Raw genomic sequence first — 25,332 nt, 5'->3', positions numbered from 1 at the left:
GACTGTTCTTGACTGGTGGCATTAAGTGACATAGCAGCTGTAGTTTCCTAACATTGCTTGTAGCTCTGATTATATCAGGCACCGGTTGGTCTCTACTTCCATTCTTCTCATAGCTGTAATCATGAAGACTAGTGGGGCGCCTTCTCCTGCATACCTCACAGCTATGGCGACGACGGCATTCCTTTGCACAGTGACCTGGTTTTAAACAAGCATAGCTCAGCTTATTGTCCTTTACATATGAACTTTGGTTCTCAGGAGACGTTTTCATAAGATCAGGACATCTGTGGAGTTGATGCTTGTTACACTGGCATCAGATGCATGGAGCCCATACTCTGTCGTTAGTTGATGTCTCTTTATCCCTGCCAACAGTGGCTTGAGTGCTGAGAACATTAGCCCTGTTTCTTTTAGGTTCCCTTGTGATTATTTTATCCTGGTGTGAATCCACTGAGTGAAGTGCATGTAGGCAGGTGACAGGATTGCATGCAATTTCTGCCTCAACTGATATGAATCTGGCAAAGTCTTGGAAAGATGGGAATTCGCCACCTTCCATGAGAGCTACAGTAACCCGACGATTCCAGCGCAATGCTAACTAGTCAGGTAGCTTCTGAATTAATGTTTGATTTTCCCCACAGTCACTCAGTATGTCTAGGCCCTTTGCATGAGGCATAGTTTGCAAACAGGCATTTAAAAATCAGAAAATGTCTGTAGCCCTTCGGCATCTTTGGACCGTATTTGTGGCCATTTTGAGAGCCTCTCCGGAAATGCCCTTTGGATGATGAATGGCTGAACGTATGGCTGACCGTATGGCTGACCGTATCAATGACCATATCGCTGACCATATGGCTGACCGTATCACTTACCGTATTCCTGACCGTATGGCTGACCGTGTGGCTGACCGTATGGCTGACCGTATGGCTGACCTTATCGCTGACCGTATCGCTGACCGTATGGCTGACCGTATCGCTGACCGTATCGCTGACCGTATGGCTGACCGTATCACTTACCGTATTCCTGACCGTATGGCTGACCGTGTGGCTGACCGTATGGCTGACCGTATGGCTGACCTTATCGCTGACCGTATCGCTGACCGTATGGCTGACCGTGTGGCTGACCGTATGGCTGACTTTATGGATGACCGTAACGCTGACCGTATGGTTGACCGTATGGCTGACCGTATCACTGACCGTATGGCTGACCTTATCGCTGACCGTATCGCTGACCGTATGGCTGACCGTATCGCTGACCGTATCGCTGACCGTATGGCTGACCGTATCACTTACCGTATTCCTGACCGTATGGCTGACCGTGTGGCTGACCGTATGGCTGACCTTATCGCTGACCGTATGGCTGACCGTATCGCTGACCGTATGGCTGACCGTATCACTTACCGTATTCCTGACCGTATGGCTGACCGTGTGGCTGACCGTATGGCTGACCGTATCGCTGACTGTATGGCTGACCGTATCGCTGACCGTATCACTTACCGTATGGCTGACCGTATGGCTGACCGTGTGGCTGACCGTATGGCTGACCGTGTGGCTGACTGTATGGCTGACTGTATCGCTGACCGTATCACTTACCGTATGGCTGACCGTATGGCTGACCGTGTGGCTGACCGTATGGCTGACCGTGTGGCTGACCGTATGGCTGACCGTATCGCTGACCGTATCGCTGACCGTATCACTTACCGTGTGGCTGACCGTATTCCTGACCGTATGGCTGACCGTGTGGCTGACCGTATGGTTGACCGTATGGCTGACCGTATGGCTGACCGTATGGTTGACCGTATCACCGTATGGCTGACCGTATGGCTGACCGTATCGCTGACCGTATGGCTGACCGTATGGCTGACCGTATCGCTGACAATATCACTTACCGTATTCCTGACCGTATGGCTGACCGTATGGCTGACCGTATGGCTGACCGTGTGGCTGACCGTATCGCTGACTTTATGGATCACCATAACGCTGACCGTATGGTTGACCATATGGCTGACCGTATCGCTGACCGTATGGCTGACCGTATCACTGACCATATGGCTGACCGTGTGGCTGACCGTATCGCTGACTTTATGGATCACCATAACGCTGACCGTATGGTTGACCGTATGACTGACCGTATGGCTGACTTTATGGATGACCGTAACGCTGACCGTATGGTTGACCGTATGGCTGACCGTATCACTGACCGTATGGCTGACCGTATGGCTGACCGTATGGCTGACCGTATCACTGACCATATCACTGACCGTATCACTGACCATATCGCTGACTGTATCACTGACCGCATCGCTGACCATATCGCTGACCAAGCTTATTCCAAGCATCTTTGCATGCCTCATCATCACTTCGGTAGAACGTGCCCTCAAGACATTTATGAGCAGAACCACTGATATATTTCTTAAGGTAATACAGCTTATCTGCTGAAGAGATACCTGTTCTCTGAATGAGTACATAAAGGATGCCTTCCATTCAATAAAATGAATTGGATCCCCATTAAACATCGCAGGCTCTGGCACTGGGAGCCTGTTAATGGCTTTGCTGTTCTGAATAGCTTGAGCCAGGTAAGACACATCAGTGAGGGATGGTGTTGTGACATCATGCGAAGGCTGATGTCTGTAATAGGTGCTTTGTAGTCAAACTTAAAGGTCTGGCCATCCATCCATCCATCCATCCATCCATCCATCCATTTTCCAAACCGCTTATCCTACTGGGTCGCGGGGGGTCCGGAGCCTATCCTGGAAGCAATGGGCACAAAGCAGGGAACAACCCAGGATGGGGGGCCAGCCCATCGCAGGGCACACTCACACACCATTGACTCTCGCACGCACACCTACAGGCAATTTAGCAAGTCCAATTAGCCTTAGCATGTTTTTGGACCGTGGGGGGAAACCGGAGTACCCGGAGGAAACCCCACGACGACATGGGGAGAACATGCAAACTCCACACACATGTGACCCAGGCGGAGACTGCATGCGCAACTTCCTTCACTGCTGTGGCTAACAGACAAAAGGTGATCCTTGAACCGGTTAGTATTCTGTAATACAGTAGGACATTCCAGAGGGAGTGGCGCACGCTGATTACATCATGCACATTATGTCCACTGGGATGGAGAACAGGTGCAGGATGATGACATGTTTCGTCATATTTAGGTAGCAGTATCGCCCCGGCTAGTGGGGGCCCCGGGACCAGCTGGTACAGAAGCCTGGGGGCAGGGATGTGGGAAACAAGCTGATAGGCGACCCCCCCCCCCCCCCGTCTGACGCTCCCTGCTCACCCACGAGTCCCAGGCCGGCGTGGCCGTGGGCCAGTCGCTCACAGAGCAGGCAGCTCCATTGATAAGCAAAGCAGAGCCGTATCGAGGGGTGGGGTAGCGGGGGGGGGCCCGAGCAGCCGCCCCCTCTGCCTGCAGCTCCTGCGCCCACGCCGGAGGCGCTCCCTCTGCCAGTGACTGTGCCCCTTGTGACTCCCGTTCCTTGCCCCATGCCGGTCCCAACTGCCCCAGACCCGATCCTGGTGACTCCTCTGCCCTCGCCCCGGCGAGCTCGACCCCCCACCAAGGGTCCTTATGTCTGTGTCCCGTAAGGGGAGAGGACACAGACGCAGGGCTGGGGTCCCACCCACCCTGCCCCCTGGCTCGCCCTCCCTTGCCTGCGCTGGGGCTTGGTCGGCGCCTGCGGGTCCTCGCCCTCCGGGTTGGCTGTTGCCTGCGGGTCCCCCTCTGCAGCCTCGTCGCCCTGTCTTGCTCCCTGCTCCGGTGCCTCGTTGGTCGCCTGCGGACTCCCCTGCTGCAGCTCCTCAGTTGCCTGCGGTTCCCTCCGCTCCTGCGCGTCGGAGGACGTCGCCGCCTGCTGCGGCTCCCCCCCTCTCCTTGCCCTCGCCTAGGTCCCCTCCAGCTCCCTCGTCCCCTTCTCTGGCTCTCCCTCCACCTCCCTCCTCGGCCCCTCCATCAGTCCCTCGCCCTGCCTCCTCTGCTGCTCTGAGGTCCCCTTCGGCTCCGGCCTCCCGGCCTCCTGCGGCCCCTCTGACGGCCACCCGTCGCCCGCTGGGGCTCCCTCGGACTCCCCTTGGTTCCCCCTCCTTCTCTCCCTACTCCCCTGCCTGTCTCCCTCCTTCGTTTGCTCCTCCTCCCGGCTTTGTCTCTCCTGTCTCCCTTCCTCGTCCCTTTGTTCCTCCTCCGTTCACTCCTGGTCCTTTTGTCCCGCCTGTTCCCGCTGTGTCTCCTTTCCTAGTCTGTCTGCCCTCCCTGTCCTTTGTCAGGTTTTGTCCTACTTCTTGTCTCTGTGCCTGTTCTGTGTCTCGGTCATGTTTCCGGTGTCCCTTGAATGGTTTTGTTCTTCTTTTCCAGGTCCCGTTTCCCTCGTCTCGTCCGTCGCCTCCTCTGAGGGGGGGGGGGTCTGTCATACCCGGCACGTACGATCCTCGTGTGTGCCACGCCCCCCTGATTATCCACGTGTGTGCCACGCCCCCCTGATTATCCATGTGTGCTTCCCGGATCGTACCCACCTGTGTCCGATTATTTTCAATCAGTCCTGTCTATTTGAGTCCATGTCTTGCCCTGGTTCCTGGTCTGTCATTCATGTTAGTTGGCGTCTGATGTTTCCTGCCCTTAGTCCTGTGATTAAACCCCGTTTCCCCCTTATTCTACCGGCCTGCCTGATCCTTGCCTGCCTGCCTGTCCGTGCACCTTCCCCGTTCACCAGCGATCTTAACATTGGGATTTTGTACCACTAACTTTTCCAGCCTCCTATTGCCCCTGTCCCAACTTTTTTGAGATACGTTGCTGTCATGAAATTCAAAATGAGCCAATATTTTTCATGAAATAGCAAAATGTCTCAGTTTAAACATCTGATATGTTTTCTATTCTTTGTTATGAATATAATACAGGTTTATGAGATTTCCATATCATTACATTCTGTTTTTATTTACAATTTGCGCAATGTCCAACTTTTTGGAATTGGTGTTGTAATATACCACAGTGTTATTCTTTATCTGCAGTAACAGCAATTTTAATGGGGAACTTTTCAGCCTTTCTGTTACATTTGTGTAGATGAATTGAGGTCTTTATGTTTCTGCCTAATTCACAGAGACCAAATGGAAGATTGCAGTTCAGATCTACATGATAAATCGGGTTTATCATCCATATTGAAGGTTTGTATTTATTGCTGATATATATTTTCTTGGCTGTTATGTGAATTAGCTTATATTTTATACAGCTGCATAATAATAAATTCATCATCTTAAAGAAAATATGTTTTAAACTATGATTCACAAGTGAAACTCTGAAAAGGTTTGGTGTAAGTAGCAATAATTAACTCTGTTTATTTTAGTCGCTAGAGGAAAAAGCCATGAAGTTCCTAAAGGAGGAACTGAAGACGTTTGTGAGGTACCTAGATCAGAATTATCCAGAATGCTCTGAGCCTCAGCTGGAGGAGGACAATGACCTGGACTGTGATGGTCAGATGCAGACGACCAGTGTTAGAGAGGTAGCTCTGAAGATCACAGTGTACATCCTGAGGATCATGAAACATAATGATCTTGCTGACCTGCTGGACAAGAGTAAGAACTTTATAATATTATGTACATGTACAATATTGTGTAAACGTCTTAGGCAGCCAGAGAAAAGGATGTTTAAATGGTCTTCATGTTGGTGTAGAACTACTATAATATGTATGTCAAAGTGTGTTTGCCATTTCAGAACCTCTCCCAACATCACCTTAATATTTGCAGAAATCGTGCAGTATATCCCTGTATTTTTTTACTTGACCACTAACACACCTCATGTGGCTGATCAATATCTCATTGAGTTTTAAACTTATTTAATTAATGAATGAAGTGAGCTGGTGGTGAAATTTAACAAATTCGTGGACAGGCTGTGGTGCCCCTGAGGAGAGGTTTGGGAAATGAAAAGGGGTTTTGTGTTTTTTTTGGTTCTGAGCAGATATACACTTACTACCCAGATAAATGGCTTTAAACATTTCCTTTGGCTGCCTAAGGCTTATTCACGGTCCTGTATTTGGTGTTCCAGTAAAATACGCATGATAAAACTTTCAGTTTCACATTCACAGTCACAGGGAAATATCAGGATATGTATGTGCAAAAAAGTGTGTTCTTGGAAAATATTCTTCCTCTCATATTGGTCAGGATCACGGTGAGAATTAGTGCATTTTCCTCTCATTTCTTTTCAGGACAGCTCATGCTGCAACATCAACAGGAAATTAAATGTAAACTTAAGAAGCAATTTGAGTGTGTATTTGAAGGGAAAGCTAAGGAAGGACAGCCAACACTTCTCAGTGAGATTTACACAGAACTCTACATAACTGAAGGTGGGACTGGAGCAGTCAATGATGAACATGAAGTGAGACAGATTGAAACAGCATCCAAGAAAAGGCGAACAGAAGATACTACAGTCAAGTGCAATGATATATTTAAACCCTTATGTGGGCGTGAGACACCTATCAGAACTGTACTCACTAAAGGGGTGGCAGGTATCGGGAAAACAGTCTCTGTGCAGAAATTTATTCTCGACTGGGCAGAAGGAAAAGCAAACCAGGATGTTCACTTCATATTTGCTCTTCCTTTCCGGGACCTGAATTTGATTAAGGGTGAATACAGTCTCATTGAACTGCTTTGCCACTTTGTCCCAGAACTGAAATCTCTTGAATCCACTGAGCTGTTTATGTACAAAATCTTGTTCATCTTTGATGGTCTGGACGAGTGTCGCCTTCCTTTCGATTTTCAGAACAATGAGAGCTGGTTTGATGTAACAAAGAAAACATCACTGGATGTGCTGTTGACTAACCTCATTAAGGGGAATCTGCTCCCATCCGCTCTCCTCTGGATAACCTCCCGGCCAGCAGCAGTCAATCAGATACCTGCTAAGTGTGTCCACCAGGTGACAGAGATACGAGGGTTCAGTGATGCCCAGAAGGAGGAGTATTTCAGGAGGAGATTTAGGGATCAGAGCCTGGCCAGCAGGATTATCACACATGTGAAATCATCAAGGAGCCTCTTCATCATGTGCCACATACCTGTGTTCTGCTGGATTTCAGCCACTGTGCTTAAGAGGTTTTTTAGTGAGACTGACAGGGGAGAAATTCCAAGGACTCTGACTGAAATGTACACACACTTCCTGATCTTTCAGACAAGTTTAACAAATGACAAGTATATGAAAAAACAAGAAACTAAGCTTAAAGAATACAGCAAGGAATTCCTTTTAAAACTTGGTAAACTTGCTTTTGACAACCTTGAGAAAGGCAATCTCATATTTTATGAGCAAGATCTGACAGGGAATGGCATTGATGTCACTGAAACTTCAATTTACTCTGGAGTGTGCACAGAAGTCTTTAAAGAGGAGTATGGGTTGTACCAGCAGAAGGTGTACTGCTTTGTGCATCTGAGCATCCAGGAGTATCTCGCTGCTTTATATGTGTTTCTGTCAAACTCATCAGCTGACCTGCTGAAGACTGCAGTGAATCAGGCATTAGAGAGCAAGAATGGACACTTGGACCTCTACCTCCGCTTCCTCCTGGGCCTCTCAACAGACTCCAGTAAGACTCTGTTACAAAGGCTACTGGGGCCAACAGAAACCTGCTCACAAACCATTAAGGAAACAGCCCAATACATCAAGGAGAAAATACAGGAGAATTTATCTCCAGAAAGGACCATCAACCTGTTCCACTGTCTGACTGAACTGGGGGACAACTCTCTAGTAGAGGAAGTACAAAGATACCTGAATTCAGGAAACATTTCAGTAGATGACCTTTCACCTGCACAGTACTCAGCTCTGGCCTTTGTGATGCTGATGTCAGATGAGGAGCTGGATGTGTTTGACCTGAAGAAATATATCAGACGAGATAAACAGCACTGCAGGCTGCTGCCTGTGGTCAAGAACTCCAGGACGGCTCTGTAAGTTACGTGGGGATGGGAAATCATGTCTGGTCTGGCAGTAATACATGAATATTGTTTGAAATGTGTAATATATATTATATATTTCTCCTCATGGATCAATAAGTGAGTTTTATTTTGATAATCACAGCTATAGCTGTTTGTATAGCAGTAGGTAATCTTGACCACAGCCTTTATAATTGATATTGAGGGAGCGGTGTGTGGCTCTGTGGGCTAAACCTGTGTGCCTGTAATCAGAAGGTCGCAGGTTCAAACCCCGCCGCAGACTGTGGGTCCTTGAGCAAGGCCCTTAACTCCCAGCTCCCTGGGCGCCGCTACGGCTGGCAGCCCTTCGCAGACAACTTCCTCTATGAAAAAAGAGCAAGTTGTGGGAGGCGTAAAGACAATTTCCCTACAGGGACAATAAAAGTGTCGGTTATTATTATTATTAATGACTGAAGGTAGTGATGTCACTTTTTGTTTGTTACTACGTTTCCATTCCCATCCAGTTTGCCTTCTGATCACAGGCACAGCATCCTAACCTGCTATAGAAACAGTGAGGGCTCTTTATCCACAGGGTGTATAAGTGGTATGTGAGTGTTATTGTCAGCAGGCGTGTTCATGTGATGGAGCCCAGAGCTGGGAGCTTCCGTATGACTGCTGTCTCTGGCTGCTCACTGGCGCCCTCTGCTGGCCTCAGCTGCACCTGGCTGAGGATGTGACGGCACATCTAGTCCGGCAGAAATAGATAAACATTGTTTAAAATATTAAATTAATATATATATATATATATATATATATATATATATATATATATATATATATATATATATAAAATTTATTTCCCCTCTTTTAACAACAAGGTTCCTTTTTAATCTAGTTTATATTAACTGAAGGTAGTGATGTAGTAAAAACAAAAAAGACAAGATTTCCACGACCATCCTTTGTGTAACAAATAACCAAAGATACAGCATCATACAGAATGGTCCAGTTTTCATTAATAGTGGGAAAACCACTCATATTCGTTTCAGTTCTGGATGCTGTAGGACGCATTTCTGTAAATACTGGGTGTGGTGCGTGACTCTTTGGGCTCGGACTCTGTGTCCATGAGCAGAAGGTTGCTGGTTCAGATCTCATTTTGAGTCATCCCCCCCACCAAACACTGAATGCAATTTCAGTTCAGTTCAGTTTTATTTATATAGTGTGTTTTCACAACATTAGATCATCTCAAAGCACTTTACAGCATCCCTGCCCAAAGCCCCCAGTGAGCAAGTCAGAGGGGACAGTGGCAAGGAAAATTACCCTAGAAAGAAGAATCCTTGGGAGGAACCAGACTCAAAGGGGGAGCCCATCCTCCAGGGGGCAGCAGAGGAAGCCCTAACCCTAACCAGACTGAAAGGGGGAGCCCATCCTCCAGGGGGCAGCAGAGGAAGTCAAATGATCAAGATGGCAAAGTCCTAATTCACATTATCCCAATCTTAACATTTCAGTCACAAAGTGGGGGGCAGGGAGGTGATGACAGCAAGTGCTGGAGCTGCTTCAGATGGGGGGGCGAACAGTAGTACGGCAGCAGGGTAAACAGGGGAGATGTCACAGGCAGAAGGGTGAGCAGGCCGGAAGGATGTCACAGGTAGTGGAGACCTGCAGCAGGGTAGACAGGATATCTTAAAAATGTGGGTCTCCAGGCAGCACAGCCAGGGGGAGTAGGAAAAATAAAATGTGCAGTTAGCCAAAGTAGGGGAGACTAGAGGCAGTGCAAACAGTTAGGTGAGTGCAGTATGTAAGCTCCGACAGATATGGCTATGGCAGCATAAGTAGGAGGGAGAGGCAGGTGGGAACACAGGCATGGGGAGTCCCTGAATGTCAGCACTCAAATTCCACAAGGGGGTGTGAAGCTTCTTTAATCTGCACCACTTCTGTTTATCAAGCTCGTCCAAAGTAAATTTCCTCATCGCCATCGTACATGAAGGTAAAACAGTTTCCAATCAGGGGCATAGCACTCTATCTTAGGTTTTCTCTGGCCTTTAGTGCTGTCCAGAAAGAAACAGATCTGCTCAAGAGAGTAAACCTTGGTCCTACCTACAGGGGTGCTGGAGTCCATGGAGGCCTGTGAGTCCTCCAAGTCATCAGCCAAACTCTCTACGTCCTCATGATCTTTATCAGAATCCAGTAAGTGCAGGTCCAGCTCAGACTCGGGATGTTCCACTGCGGTGTGTCTACAGGTGGGTCAGTGCCGGGCTCAGCGGGAGCGGAGTCACTCACCGCGCCGCCGCCAGCAGGCCCTGCTGCGTCCGGCCCGGGCTCCTCTGTCAGCCGGCCATCCCGGCGTGGCTCGGGAGCGGGGGTGGGGGCAGTGACTACGGGCAGGGGGGGCTCGTCCTCCCGGTCCCCACGGTCTGAGTCCAGGTCCGTTACTACAGTATCGGCGCCCCTGCGGTGCTCGGTGTCCCGCACCAGCGCCGGGGCCTCGCGTCCCTCCTCGCGCTCCCCCGGGGGGAGCTCCCCTCGTGGGCAGGCCTGCCGCACATGCCCAAAACCACCGGCCGCGAGCAGACAGTCCTCCACCGAGACGGCGGGTCAGGGACACACTTAAAGCTGTGCCTGAGACTCAGACACGAAAAACTGAGTTGGGAAGCTCAAAATTCCCACCAGAAAGCTGCACTTGAATGACTGACATTCTGGCTGCTGACTCAGAGATAGAAGTTGGTGATGTGACAATACTGAACTTACAAGAATGGCGAACGCATGGTTACTACAAGGGACAATGCTTGTGAAATTCTGCGCAATGTTTCTTTTTAACTGCTTCAGAATCTTTGGCTAGAAGGCTGAACTGAAAGCAAATCATGGATCCTTCTGTTATCTTGCTTTGTATGTAGCCTAAGCACGTTTCCCCAGCAAAGACAATAATTGCCGGTTAGTCACTGTCAGATATAGACACCGGGATACTTGTCTTATTACGCTCATTACCGACAATATCGTCATATCACCCAGACGTAATTGGTGATTTGACATCTTCCCAGGTATAACAATACAGGGAGAAAAAGGATTTTACTCATGGGATCAGGAATCCAAGTGCCAGTTGCTGCTGCATTAGCTGCTGAGAATGTTCACATCTCCTCCTTTCAGTGATACGTGTCGAGTGTAGGGACACCTGGCAGAAAGATGGGTAAGGACTGCACTGGAAGCACTGGTCTGACTGTTATGGGAGGGTTCACGTGCATCTTGCTGTTGATGTGTTCCTATATATTCCTGTATATTCTGTGATTTTTGGCTGTAGCTTCTACTTAATGTTTTTACCTCTAGTTTTGAGCAAAGATGCACTGACTCACAATTAGTGATCATATAACTGCAGCAGATTGTCAGACGCACAGAACATTCTGCAGACTATAATTCATTTTGAGGTGTAAGCTATGCTGCTAATTATACTGAAAACAAATGCTTATTGTAATGCTTTGTATTTTACTAATGTGTAGGATGTGTGTATGTCTGTGTCTTAAAGTGTTTTCTGTTTCAGGCTGAACAGCTGTGATCTCATAGATAAACACTTTGAAGTGCTGTCTTCAGCTCTAAGATCAAACTCTTCCCCCCTGAGAGAGCTGGACCTGAGTGACAATAACCTGAAGGATTCAGGAGTGAAGCTGCTCTCTGCTGCACTGGGGGATTTACACTGTAAACTGAAGATATTGAGGTCAGTATTACTGGGTATTCCACACTGTAAACTGGGGATACTGAGGCCAGTATTACTGGGTATTCCACACTGTAAACTGGGGGTACTGAGGCCAGCATTACTGGGTAATTCACACTGTAAACTGGAGATACTGAGGCCAGTATTACTGGGTATTCCACACTGTAAACTGCAGGTACTGAGGTCAGTATTACTGGATATTCCACACTGTAAACTGAGGATACTGAGGCCAGTATTGCTGGGTAATTCACACTGTAAACTGGAGATACTGAGGCCAGTATTACTGGGTATTCCACACTGTAAACTGCAGGTACTGAGGTCAGTATTACTGGATATTCCACACTGTAAACTGAGGATACTGAGGCCAGTATTGCTGGGTATTCCACACCGCAAACTGAAGATACTGAGGCCAGTATTACTGGATATTCCACACTGTAAACTGGGGATACTGAGGCCAGTATTGCTGGGTATTCCAAACCACAAACTGGAGATACTGAGGTCAGTAATATTGGGTATTCCACACTGTACGCTTTAGATACTGAGGTCAGTATTACTGTGTATTCCACACTATAAAGAGGAGATAGTGAGCAATTAGCTAAGGGAAAGAGAGGAGGGGTCCTGCCTTGTCTTAGACACTAAACTGTAATTCTTGAATTATTTATTAGAGCATCACATTTATTTAATAATTATAATGGTGAGGTGATATTATTTATTGGGGAGTTTCTGTCTCTCTCTCTCTGCAGGTTGTCAGGCTGTAGGGTCACAGAAGAAGGCTGTTCTTCCCTGGCTTCAGCTCTGAAGTTAAACCCCTCACACCTGAGAGAACTGGATCTGAGCTACAATCACCCAGGACACTCAGGAGTGAAGCTGCTCTCTGCTGTACTGGAGGATCTCAGCTGTAAACTGGAGAAGCTGCAGTGAGTACAGAATATGCATTTTACACAAACGTAACTGGACAGTAAGAAAACCCACAATGCCTTTCAGCAGTTACATAATAAACAAACACAAACAGCTTCTGTTTTCTTATCCTACTTCCTTATATCCCACAATCTTATCAGCCCTCGATCCATGCTAGAAATAATTAAGCAGTGAAGCAGGAAATATCCATTCAACCATATAATCCATGCAAAACATTTGTGTTGGTTAGCAAAGTTAACGGCACTGTTACAGATAAACATGTTGACTTTAACGTGTTATGGACAAAAAAATAATGGACACCAAACAGAATCGGAATGATTGTTAAAATGATTTTTAATAATTTAATTGTTTTCTGAAAATCCATTATGTCATGGTCCCTATTCTCCTCATTTGAATACAGTGCTGCAGTGTAAAAAGTGGATTTAAAAGTGTTTCATTTTTTTAAGGGTGGGCTGGTGTGAACTCACAGAGAAATGCTGTGAGGCACTGGCTTCAGCTCTCAGATCAAACTCCTCACCCCTGAGAGAGCTGGACCTGAGTGACAATGACCTGCAGGACTCAGGAGTGAAGCTGCTTTCTGCTGGACTGGGGGACTTACACTGTAAACTGGAGATACTGCGGTCAGTCTGACTGGGTATTCCACACTGTAAACTGGAGTTACTGAGGTCAGTCTTACTGGGTATTCCACACTGTAAATTGTGGGTAGTGAGGTGAGTATTACTGGGTATTTCACACTGTACGCTGGAGATAATAAGGTGGAACATAGCTAGTGATTTCAAAATAAAGCAGGAGTATCAAAGTCTATAGGTTGACTTAAAAAATAACATTAGACTCACTACAGTAAGTGGAATGTCGAAAGTAAGACTGCATTGGATGTTAAGTATGACATTAAAAGTTTCTTCCAATATTTTAACTCCAAAAGAGCTCTAAAAGCTGAAATCACTCATCTGCAGGATAGTAAGGGCCTTATAATTGAAAATGAAAATTCATATAGTAAATGAGTTTAATGATTATTTTACACGGGTGTTCACAGTAGAGGACATGCTTAACTTACCACCATTTAGTACAAATACAGTGTCGTATATAAACAATATACAGTCCCTCCACAATTATTGGCCCCTTGTAAAGATTTGTAAAAAGGGTTAGACAAAAATCCACCTTTTGGCGAAGCAGCTTCATCTCACACTGAAAAAAAATGAGAAAAATCCAACCTTTCATTGAAATAAATTTATTCAAAGAAAAACAAATCCTTCATCAAGAAATAATTATTTTCAACAAACACACACGATTATTGGCAGCCCTGCTTTTAATACTCTGTACAGCCTCCCTTTGCCAGTATAACAGCACTGAGTCTCCTATGACATTTTATAAGGTTGGAGAATACAGAGCAGGGCATCTGAGACCATTCCTCTTTACAGAATCTCTCCAGATCACCCAGGGTCCTCGGCCCTCTCTTGTACACTCTCCTCTTCAGCTCAGCCCACAGGTTTTCAGTGGGGTTCAGGTCAGGGGACTGAGATGGCCATGGCAGAAGCTTGATTCTGCGGTCAGCTGACCATTTTAATGTTGATTTGGACATGTGCTTAGGATCACCGTCCTGCTGGAAGATCCAATGAAGGCCCAGTGTTTGTTTCTTGGCAGCAGCAGCCAAATTTTGATATAAAATGTCCTGGTATCTCATGGACCCCATAGTGCCATGTACCCTAACGAGGTTTCCAGGGTTTTTGGAGGAAAATCAGGAACCTCCACCATATCTTACAGTTGGGATAAGGTTCATTTCATTATAACCATCCTTCTTTTTACGCTAAATCCACCTTTAATGTTTATTGCCACAAAAGCATTTTTGTTTAATCAGGTAGTTGAATTTGATTCCAGTCAATGTTGTATAATGTTTTGAAAACTCCTGGCACTAACATTTTAAGTAACTGACAGAAAAAGCTTCTTTCTGTCATACCTTTCAAAACGTCCATACCTCAATCCCCTCATAAGTATGTCTGCTAGGTGGAGTCGAAGGTGCAGTATAATCCTGTTATAATGGACTCGCTTGTAACGGAATATCGTCTATAACAGACGAGGACTGCCGGTTGTGCACCTTTAATTACATGCAGAAAAAGCATCGGATATAGCGGACTCGCATATAATGCAGTGTGTGTGAGAGTGTCTGTGGCAGGGTACGCGTGTGTGAGAGTGTCTGTGGCAGGGTACATGTGTGTGAGAGTGTCTGTGACAGGGTACGTATGTGTGAGAGTGTCTGTGACAGGGTACGTGTGTGTGAGACTGTCTGCGGCAGGGTACGTGTGTGTGAGAGTGTCTGCGACAGGGTACGTGTGTGTGAGAGTGTCTGCGGCAGGGTACGTGTGTTTGAGAGTGTCTGTGACAGGGTATGTGTGTGTGAGAGTGTCTGCGACAGGGTACGTGTGTGTGAGAGTGTCTGTGACAGGGTACGTGTGTGTGAGAGTGTCTGCGACAGGGTACGTGTGTGTGAGAGTGTCTGTGACAGGGTACGTGTGTGTGAGAGTGTCTGCGACAGGGTACGTGTGTTTGAGAGTGTCTGTGACAGTGTATGTGTGTGTGAGAGTGTCTGCGGCAGGGTACGTGTGTGTGAGAGTGTCTGCGGCAGGGTACGTGTGTGTGAGAGTGTCTGCGGCAGGGTACGTGTGTGTGAGAGTGTCTGCGACAGGGTACGTGTGTGTGAGAGTGTCTGTGGCAGGGTACGTGTGTTTGAGAGTGTCTGTGACAGGGTATGTGTGTGTGAGAGTGTCTGCGACAGGGTACGTGTGTGTGAGAGTGTCTGCGACAGGGTACGTGTGTGTGAGAGTGTCTGCGACAGGGTACGTGTGTTTGAGAGTGTCTGTGACAGTGTATGTGTGTGTGAGAGTGTCTGCGGCAGGGTACGTGTGTGTGAGAGTGTCTGCGGCAGGGTACGTGTGTGTGAGAGTGTCTGCGGCAGGGTACGTGTGTGTGAGAGTGTCTGTGACAGGGTACGTGTGTGTGAGAGTGTCTGTGGCAGGGTACGTGTGTGTGAGAGTGTCTGTGATAGTGTATGTGTGTGTGAGAGTGTCTGTGGCAGGATACGTGTGTGTGAGAGTGTCTGTGGCAGGGTACGTGTGTGTGAGAGTGTCTGTGATAGTGTATGTGTGTGTGAGAGTGTCTGTGGCAGGGTACGTGTGTGTGAGAGTGTCTGTGACAATGTATGTGTGTGTGAGAGTGTCTGTGGCAGGGTACGTGTGTGTGAGAGTGTCTGTGACAGGGTACGTGTGTGTGAGAGTGTCTGCGGCAGGGTACGTGTGTGTGAGAGTGTCTGTGACAGGGTACGTGTGTGTGACAGTGTCTGTGACAGTGTATGTGTCTGTGAGAGTGTCTGTGACATCGTATGTGTCTGTGAGAGTGTCTGTGACACCCCACCCCCAGTGCACTAGGTGACCTGCCCCACCCAGAGGCACAGGTGAAAAGAACCACTACCCCAGAGTAGAGGCTAGTTGAAGTGGCAGGAATGGGGGGGGCGAATGAAGTCAGTATTTAATGTGAGGAGTCGTAGAGGGGAGAGGAAAAGAAAAGGAGATAAATGCAAAAAAGTAAAAAACGAAGGATTCTATTTATATATGATGATTGTGGATGATTGGAGCCGTAATTGCCAAAAAGAAATTAGTAAATAAAAAATTATCACACATATACACTCCTCAAAAAAATTAAAGGAACACTTTGAAAACACATCAGATATCAATGGGGAAAAAAAATCATGCTGGATATCTATACTGATGTAGACTGGGTAATGTGTTAGGAATGAAAGGATGCCACATCGTTTGATGGAAATGAAATTATCAACCTACAGAAGGCTGAATTCAAAGACACCCCGAAAATCAAAGTGAAAAATGATGCGGCAGGCTAGTCCATTTTGTTGAAATTTCATTACAGTAACTCAGAATCATACTCAGTAGTTTGTATGGTCCCCACGTGGTTGTATGCATGCCTGACAATGTCGGGGCATGGTCCTAATGAGACCATGGATGATGTCCTGGGGGATCTCCTCTCACATCTGGACCAGGGTATCACTGAGCTTCTGGACAGTCTGAGGTGCAACCTGGTGGCATCGAATAGACGAAACATAATGTCCCAGAGGTGTTCTATTGGATTTAGGTCAGGCGAGTGTGGGGGGGCAGTCAATGGTATCAATTCCTTCATCCTCCAGGAACTGCCTATATGCTCTTGCCACATTGTCGTGCACCAGGAGGAACCCAGGACCCACTGCACCAGCATAGGGTCTGACAATGGGTTCAAGGATTTCATCCTGATACCTAATGGCTGTCAAGGTGCCGTTGTCTAGCCTGTAGAGGTCTGTGTGTCCCTCCATGGATATGCCTCCCCAGACCATCACTGACCCACCACCAAACCGGTCATGCTGAACAATGCTGCAGGCAGCATAACGTTCTCCATGGCTTCTCCAGACCCTTTCACATCTGTCACATGTGATGAGGGTGAACCTGCTCTCATCTGTGAAAAGCACAGGGCACCAGTAGCAGACCTGCAAATTCTGGTAATCTATGGCAAATGCCAATCGAGCTCCATGGTGCTGGGCAGTGAGCACAGGGCCCGCTAGAGGACGTTGGGCCCTCAAGCCACCCTCATGAAGTCTGTCTCTGACCAAACAATCAGAAACATTCACACCAGTGGCCTGATGGAGGTCATTTTGTAGGGCTCCTGCAGTGTTCATCCTGTTCCTCCTTGCACAAAGGAGCAGATACCGGTCCTGCTGATGGGTTAAGGACCTTCTATGGCCCTGTTCAGCTCTCCTTGAATAACTGCCTGTCTCCTGGAATCTCCTCCATGCCCTTGAGACTGTGCTGGGAGACACAGCAAACCTTCTGGCAATGACACGTATTGATGCGCCATCCTGGAGGAGTTGGACTACCTGTGCAACCTCTGTAGGGTCCAGATATCGCCTCATGCTACCAGTAGTGACACTGACCGTCGCTAAATGCAAAACTAGTGAAAAAACTGTCAGAAAAGATGAGGAGGGAAAAATGCCAGTGGCCTCCACCTGTTAAACCATTCCTGGTTTGGGGGTCGTCTCATTGTTGCCCCTCTAGTTCACCTGTTGATAATTTCATTAACACTAAAGCGGCTGAAACTGATTAACAACCCCCTCCGCTACTTAACTGACCTGATCAATATCCCAGAAGTTTAATAGACTTGATGCTATACTCTGATTAAAAAGTGTTCCTTCAATTTTTTTGAGCAGTGTATATTAATACATAGATATGAATGTCCATACATACAGACACACTTTCATACATATCTGTAATGATTGAAACATACAATACATGAATTAAACAGTAATAATAATAATTAATAAAAATAACTGCAAAAAAGTAAGGGGGCGGTGGGTGTTGAGGTAGCTTTTATTCACAAAATAGTTTGCTGCAAACATACATCCATCCATCCATTTTCCAAACCGCTTATCCTACTGGGTCGCAGGGGGTCCTATCCCGGAAGCAATAGGCAAAAGGTAGGGAACAACCCAGGAGGGGGGCCAACCCATCGCAGGGCACATTCACATACCAGTCGGGCAATTTAGCAACTCCAATTAGCCTCAGCATGTTTTTGGACTGTGGGGGAAACTGGAGTACCCGGAGGAAACCCCACGACGACATGGAGAGAACATGCAAACTCCACACACTTGTGACCCAGGTGGAGATTTGAACCCGGGTCCCAGAGGTGTGAGGCAACAGTGCTAACCACTGCGCCACCATGCCGCCCCCCAGCAAACATACAAACAACCAGAATTCTAGAAAAGTACTTTATATTTGAATGAAATAACAAATAAAACACTTTCAAGTCACATGAGCCTATATTTTATTCACAACAGAACATAGATAATATTACAGATGTTCAAAGGCCGAAGACCTGTATTGGATGCCCGTGGTCTTCGGGCCCTCAGACGACTCTGCATCACTCATCGGCATGATTGTGTCAATGACATTAATAAATGGGCCCAGGAATACTTCCAGAAAGCACAGTCGGTAAACACAATCCGCCGTGCCATCTGCAGATGCCAGCTAAAGCTCTATCATGCAAAAAGGAAGCCATATCTGAACATGGTCCAGAAGCGCCGTCGTGTCCTGTGGGCCAAGACTCATGTGAAATGGACTGTTTCAAAGTGGGAAAGTGTTCTATGGTCAGACGAGTCCAAATGTGACATTCTTGTTGGTAATGAAGGGCGCCGTGTCCTCCGGGCTAAAGAGGAGGGAGACCTTCCAGCGTGTTATCAGCGTTCAGTTCAAAAGCCAGCATCTCTGATGGTATGGGGGTGCATAAGTGCATACGGTATGGGCAGCTTGCATGTTTTGGAAGGAACTATGAATGCTGAAAGGTATATAAAGGTTTTAGAGCAACACATGCTCCCCTCCAGAGGACGTCTGTTTCAGGGAAGGCTTTGTGTATTTCAGCAGGACAATGCAAAACCACATACTGCAGCTATTACAAGCACATGGCTTCGTCGGAGAAGAGCCCGGGTGCTGAATTGGCCTGTCTGCAGTCCAGATCTTTCACCTATAGAGAACATACAGTAATATACAGGCCAACAGAGCATGCAGATAATTATCTGTGACACCCATGGTGCACTGTGAGCAGGTATACAGTCCCGCAGAGCATGCAGATAATTATCTGTGACACCCATTGTACACTGTGAGCAGGTATACAGGCCAACAGAGCATGCAGATAATTATCTGTGACACCCATGGTGCACTGTGAGCAGGTATACAGGCCCACAGAGCATGCAGATAATTATCTGTGACACCCATTGTACACTGTGAGCAGGTATCAGTACTGACTACTTTTTATATTGAGTCACATGTTTTATGTGAATTACTTTGTACTGAACTGAAGGCCAGTATTTGTCACTGTGAATATGTTGTTGCAGACGTCCATCCAGAAATCAGAGCTGGGGGAAAAGATAAGGTCCTTATTCCAATTAATTTTTGGTACAAATATCAATGTGTCTGTCGCAGATGGAGGATTATATATTCTAGAGGTTTCTTTTTATTTTTAAGTTGCAGAATGTTGTCTCATCTGAGGAGGATTCAGTGTATTATGTGTGAGGTTCATTTTGGTTTTGATGCTGGATTCAGTTAGTAAATATTAGAAAAATTGCTTATTCTCAACTCGTATTTATGGATTAAGTCTTTGAATGTCATGAAATGACTGTTACTGAAAAGGAGGTGGAGATGTGTAATCCCTTTCTGTCCCCGTGAGTGATAGTGAATGGTGATATTGTGAAGTAGGAAGTCCAGATCATTCCAGATTGGCGTGTATTTACAGGGTCTGAGAGTACAGTTAGTGATTTTAATGACTTTCCACTGGGCTGTCAGTGCTGTGGAAATGGCAGCACTGTGTTGTTAAAGCAGTTTTGTTTCTTTAATGATATTTTGAGTAAGTCTGCATGTCTGAGATTTTTACAGTACAGCTGCTCCTGCTGTAACCATGAGCTGCTGTTACTGCTGTAGTGTGACCATTCAGTTAAGTCTTGCAGTTGATTTGCTAAGTAATAATTAAGAAAAATGAGCTTGTAATCCAACTTGAGATTTACTTTTCTGTAATGTGGAATGTTTGATTTTGAGTTTTTGTTTTTCCAGCAAAAATGTGACATTAATGAGTTTGAAAGAATTTTTCTGAATTTATTCTGGACGAGTAATTTTATTTTTATTGATTGAAGTGGGAGACTCATCTATTGTTTTGAATAAGGGGGTGTAGTTGAGAGTAACCAAGTCAGACAGCCTGTGGGAGATGTAGATACCCAAGTACCGGATATTTCCAGTGTGAAATGGACCATCCTGATCGGCTGAATCCCAGGCATCTTCAGACAGTGAGAATATTATGGGTTTTTTTCCAGTTTATTGTGTAGTTTGATAGATTTGAAAAGGTATTAATAAAATTAAAATTTCATATTTTGAGGGTTTCATAAAAACAGCAAGATATCATCTGCATAGAGATTAATTTTGTGTTGTTATTGGTATGAATTCCATTTATTTCACTGTTCTGTCGTATTGCTGCCACAATTGTTTCTATGAAGATGGCAAACAATGAAGGAGAGAGTGGGCATGCAGGCCGTCTTCCCCGTCGGAGTGTGAATGCAGGTGATGTCATCCCATCTGTGACACTGTAGCTTTGGCTGAGGTGTACAGTATTTTAACCCAGTGGGTGAACGACTCTCCGAAGCCAAATCTATGCAACGTATTAAAGAGGAATGTCAAACTGACTGTCAGATGCCGTTTCTGCATCTAATGATGTAATCATGGTTTTAGTATGGGTATGCTGAGCAGTCTAGACTAAATTAAATAATCTATAGATGTTGTCCGAGGCATGTCTGGTCTTGATGAAATCTGTCTGATCAGGATGGATTATAGTAGGAATGACTGTCTGTAACTGAGTGGCGAGAGCTTTTGTAATGATTTTCAAGTTATTCATTAATGAGAGTGCCGGGTAACTGGAGGGTTGTGTTGGGTCTTTATCAGGTCTCAATAACACTGTAATGGCCGGTAACTGGAGGGCTGTGTTTGGTCTTTATCAGGTTTCAATAACACTGTAATGGCCTATAGATTTCTGCAGGGTAACCATCCGGTCTGGCGATTGGTTGTTAGGCATTTGGTTGAGGACATTATGGAGTTCTTCTGATGTTAATGGTGCATCAAGCAGAGGTGGAGATTTCAGGTCCAGGGAGTACAAATCCAGACCAAGATTTTGTTTCAACAAACCAGTTGAGTCTCTGTGACTGTGACTCTTTATATTCATCTGGTTGGTTGAAACAAAATCTTGGTCTGGATTTGTACTCTCTGGACCTGAAATCTCCACCTCTGGCATCAAGGGCATCTGCTGTTTCATTGGTTAATATGGGTAAGTCTAGATTATTTTTAAATGATTCTATATCAACTGGATCTGGTTCTGAGAAGTATAGGTTCTTATAAAATGTTCAAAAGATGTTAATTTTGTGTGATTATTGAAATATTTATTAGAGGAATCACTTTTGCTTAAAAGTAATGCTTGTAATGGTCAGGTGATCTTATTTATTGTGGATTTTTTTTCCATGTTTCTGCAGACTGTCAGGCTGTAGAGTCACAGAAGAAGGCTGTTCTTCCCTGGCTTCAGCTCTGAGATCAAACCCCTCACACCTGAGAGAGCTGGACCTGAGCTACAATCACCCAGGAGACTCAGGAGTGAAGCTGCTTTCTGCTGTACTGGAGGATCCCAGCTGTAAACTGGAGAAGCTGCAGTGAGTACAGAGTGTTTGTCTGACACGCTACAGATACTTATGCATGTATGTGAAGAAGAGGCACCAATAAATAAATGCATACAGTAGTACTATATCATTCTGCTTCTCCTGTAGTGTGGATTACGGTGGAGAGTGCAGGACCAGAGCAGGCTTACAGAAATGTAAGTGTCTTTGCATGTTTTTATTAATAATACCATGAATACTACTGTATGTTATGGTTGTATTCACACAATTGTTGTGATAAGTGGCTTTTTGCACTGTGTGTAGATGGATTTCCATGTTTGTGTTTAGGTGAGTTTCATGTCATTTTAGACAAACATCCAAACGCGAAAAAAAAAATCAAAATCATCACCAAAACACTATCAATTAATTTAATCGGTTTTTAAAATATTTTTTGCAAATGCTTTATAGCTGCTTGTATTATCTTCGTGTTTGTGTGGGAGTGTAGGATGGTTAAATATATTCTGAATTAGTTATACATATTTAATTTCACAAAAAAAGAATCCTTTGCATTTGTTCTTTTTGCGGATGCCGTGAGTGTATGTGTTTTCTGTGAGAGATTCGTTAGTATTGTCCTAAGGAGGCACCTGTAGGCAGTGAGACCGGACTCTCTCCTCAAGTGCAAAATGTGAATTTGCATTTTTACAGGGTGGTTCTGGAACATTCCTTAAAATTCATGAGAGAATATTACTGATTGGTCACTGAATCCCTTAAACCAGGGGAGCCCAAATCCAGTCCTGGAGGGCCAGAGTCCTGCACATTTTTGGGTTTCCCCTCATTTAACACACCTGATTCATCTCCTTGTGCTAATAACCACACAGCTCTTGAGCTGAATTATTTATGGTGGAACAGGGAAAGAACTTTGCTACACAGGGCACCGGCCCCCCAGGACTGGATTTGGACACCCCTGCCTTAGGTAGAAGAAACAGGCAGCACAAGTCGATGTTAACTGGCCAATGAGGTAGTGCCCCTCTCATAAATATTAATCAGCCAGCCAATCGTGTAGGGCTTCACTCGTGAATATTAAAAAGTTCTCCTGATCCACGGTGCTAAAAGAAATTAGCGCCCGGGACACACTGGATGTGCGGCGGAAAATATGAAATTTCATTTCGGCGCCCATGTTAACAGATTACAGCGGCCGCGTGCGTGCGCGAGATGCGGGGCTCACGCCTCGCGGTAGCGGCGCAGCATCTACAGTCACGCGCGCGGTAAGCGGTTCTCTATGGAAGCGTATTGCATTCATCTTTGAAAAATTAATTATGTTTTTCCGAAATAATGAGATAATAATCCCGTTTTTCAGAGCAATATTTTTCTGAATTAATGAAAACCTTCCTGTTTTTTATGATGCGCGCACGATCTGTGCCGAAATCATCGTTTATATCAGAATCCAGATCCAAATGTTTATTAAATATCACTTTAAACGTGTAATAATATTACTTAAATATTCTGTTATTGATGGCCATTTTCGAGCCGGATGCGCCGGAATTAGCGGTTAGAAGGAAAGACACTGACTTTAGTATTTATCTCTGGTGCCGTTTTGTGGTAAATATGCTTGTGATGAATATGTCTGATGAATGTCGCTGCTTTGTCATTTTTTAATTAAATTAATTGAGCTGTTAGTTTAGTTCGCGCCCCATTTTGGCGGCTCTTCCCGCCGCCGTCGCGTGCCCACTTTATGTTTCATAAACTTCAGTTTCCGCTTCGTTAGGGGAAGCTGTGCTGTTTTTATATCGTACAGAAACATAAAGTACAGGCGGCCTGATGGGATTAATAATTCTTCCTCCTGCCTACAGACTCCTGCCAGCTGACGCTGGACCCCAACACAGCAAACAGACTCCTGTCTCTGTCAGGGGGGAACAGGAAGGTGACATGGGGGGCAGAGCAGCCATATCCTGATCATCCAGAGAGATTTGACTGCTGCCTCCAAGTTCTGTGCAGAGAGAGTCTGACTGGCCGCTGTTACTGGGAGGCTGAGTGGGATGGAGATGGAGCTGAGATAGGAGTGACTTATAAAGGGATCGGGAGGAAAGGACTGAGGGGCTGTGGGCTTGGATACAATGACAAGTCATGGAGTCTGTGCTGTAATACTGACAGTTACTCTGTCTGTCACAATAATAAACAGACTCTCATACCCATACGGCCCTCAGGCCCCCGCAGAGTAGGAGTGTATCTGGACTGGGGGGCTGGTGCTCTGTCCTTCTACAGAGTCTCCTCTGATGGACTGACCCCCCTGCACAGATTCACCTCCTCATTCACTGAGTCCCTCTATCCAGGGTTTCGGGTTTATAGAAACTCCTCAGTGTCACTGTGACGTGTTGCTGGTTCTCCTGCAAAAAGGTAAAATCTCTGCTTTTTAACCTTTATAATCCTTTTTACTCTGAAATGTACAGAACTGTGCAAAAGTCTTAGGCAGACAAAGAAAATGATGTTTAGATTATCCTCCTGTTGGTGTAAAACTATGATATGATGCCTGTCAAAGTGTGTCAGCTTCACCATTTCAGAACCTCTGCTAAAATCATCCCAGTATTTGCAGCGACCGTCCAGTGCAGCCATGCATTTTTTGACTTGGCCACTAGCAGACCTCATACAGCTGGTCAATCTGTCACTGACTTTTTAAACCAATATATTTAATTATTTAATTGGGCTGTTGGTGAAATTTAACAAAATCATGGAACGGCTGAGGTGCCCCTGAGGAGAAGTTTGGGAACTGAAGCGGTGTTCATCTAGCCATCCAACTAGATATCAGTAACTTTTTAGAAGACAGAAGAAATTATTACTAGTTTTTATTGTGTTACTTTTAATTTGCACACATTCTAATATTAAATTGTGTTTTTTGTTCTAAGCCAAAGTACACTTGTTACCCAGATAAACAGCTTTAAACATTTCTTTGGACGGCCTAAGACTTTTGTATGTTTGACAAAAAATAAATGACTGTCTTCAGTGAGCTGAATAACATGAAAAATATAGTTTAATAGTTTTTTTCTTTAACTAAAATGTAATTAAATGTAATGCTGATTCGGGGGGGGGGGGGGTATCCCCTTCTCCTGTATATGTACATTTTATATATTATATATTTATGTCCTTTTACAGTATTTCCTCCCTGTACAGTGACAATAAAGGCTTTCTGTTCTGTCCTATTAATGTCCTGCTTCAGCGTCACCCAAAGCATAACTGAGTAACATAATGAAACCACAGTCTGCTGGATTAAGTTAAATTCACTGTATTACTGCAGCTGAACATAACTGACACAATGACTGTCAATCAGTGTATGAAATAATCATTTAACTAGAGACATAACAGACTGAAAAAAACTGGAAAATATAATTATGTCCTGGTTCAGTGGATTAAAGTAAATAAAATTATTATTAATATATTTAAATAAAGAAATTTGATTTGTTAAATAATTAACACCCTTGCCACCCCCACCCCCCAGTAATAGGTCTGGTTGCTCCCCCGTTGGACAGAACAGGCGGGTGCCCAGGCAGCCTTGCCACCCCCCCCCACCCCACTGTAAAAGGTCTGATTACTCCCCCGTATGATAGAAGGGGCAGGTGCCCAGAGACCCTTGCCAGCCCAAC

The 25,332-nt window shown here is 45.6% G+C and overlaps 1 protein-coding gene across 5 annotated transcripts in view; it reads left to right on the top strand.

Moving 5' to 3' along the window:
- Positions 1-24,772, top strand: part of LOC125725224 (NACHT, LRR and PYD domains-containing protein 12-like) — a 37,593-nt gene extending 12,821 nt beyond the window's left edge. For 4 of the 5 annotated variants that reach the window (XM_049001974.1, XM_049001972.1, XM_049001976.1 and 1 more), the window contains 9 exons: positions 5,087-5,150; positions 5,330-5,558; positions 6,188-7,907; positions 11,401-11,574; positions 12,315-12,488; positions 12,936-13,109; positions 21,581-21,754; positions 21,869-21,915; positions 23,548-24,772. In XM_049001974.1, the coding sequence (XP_048857931.1) occupies positions 5,087-5,150; positions 5,330-5,558; positions 6,188-7,907; positions 11,401-11,574; positions 12,315-12,488; positions 12,936-13,109; positions 21,581-21,754; positions 21,869-21,915; positions 23,548-24,065 (3,274 nt within the window). In that variant the 3' untranslated portion in view covers positions 24,066-24,772. The remainder of the gene's footprint in view (positions 1-5,086; positions 5,151-5,329; positions 5,559-6,187; positions 7,908-11,400; positions 11,575-12,314; positions 12,489-12,935; positions 13,110-21,580; positions 21,755-21,868; positions 21,916-23,547) is intronic. The other variant, XM_049001973.1, reaches the window with a different exon arrangement.
- Positions 24,773-25,332: the final 560 nt, after the last annotated feature.

This window comes from Brienomyrus brachyistius, unplaced genomic scaffold (assembly GCF_023856365.1).
Source record: "Brienomyrus brachyistius isolate T26 unplaced genomic scaffold, BBRACH_0.4 scaffold63, whole genome shotgun sequence".
NCBI lineage: Eukaryota > Metazoa > Chordata > Actinopteri > Osteoglossiformes > Mormyridae > Brienomyrus > Brienomyrus brachyistius.
The sequence above is the reverse complement of the archived record's forward strand: the minus strand, read 5'-3'. Positions and strand labels throughout refer to the sequence as shown.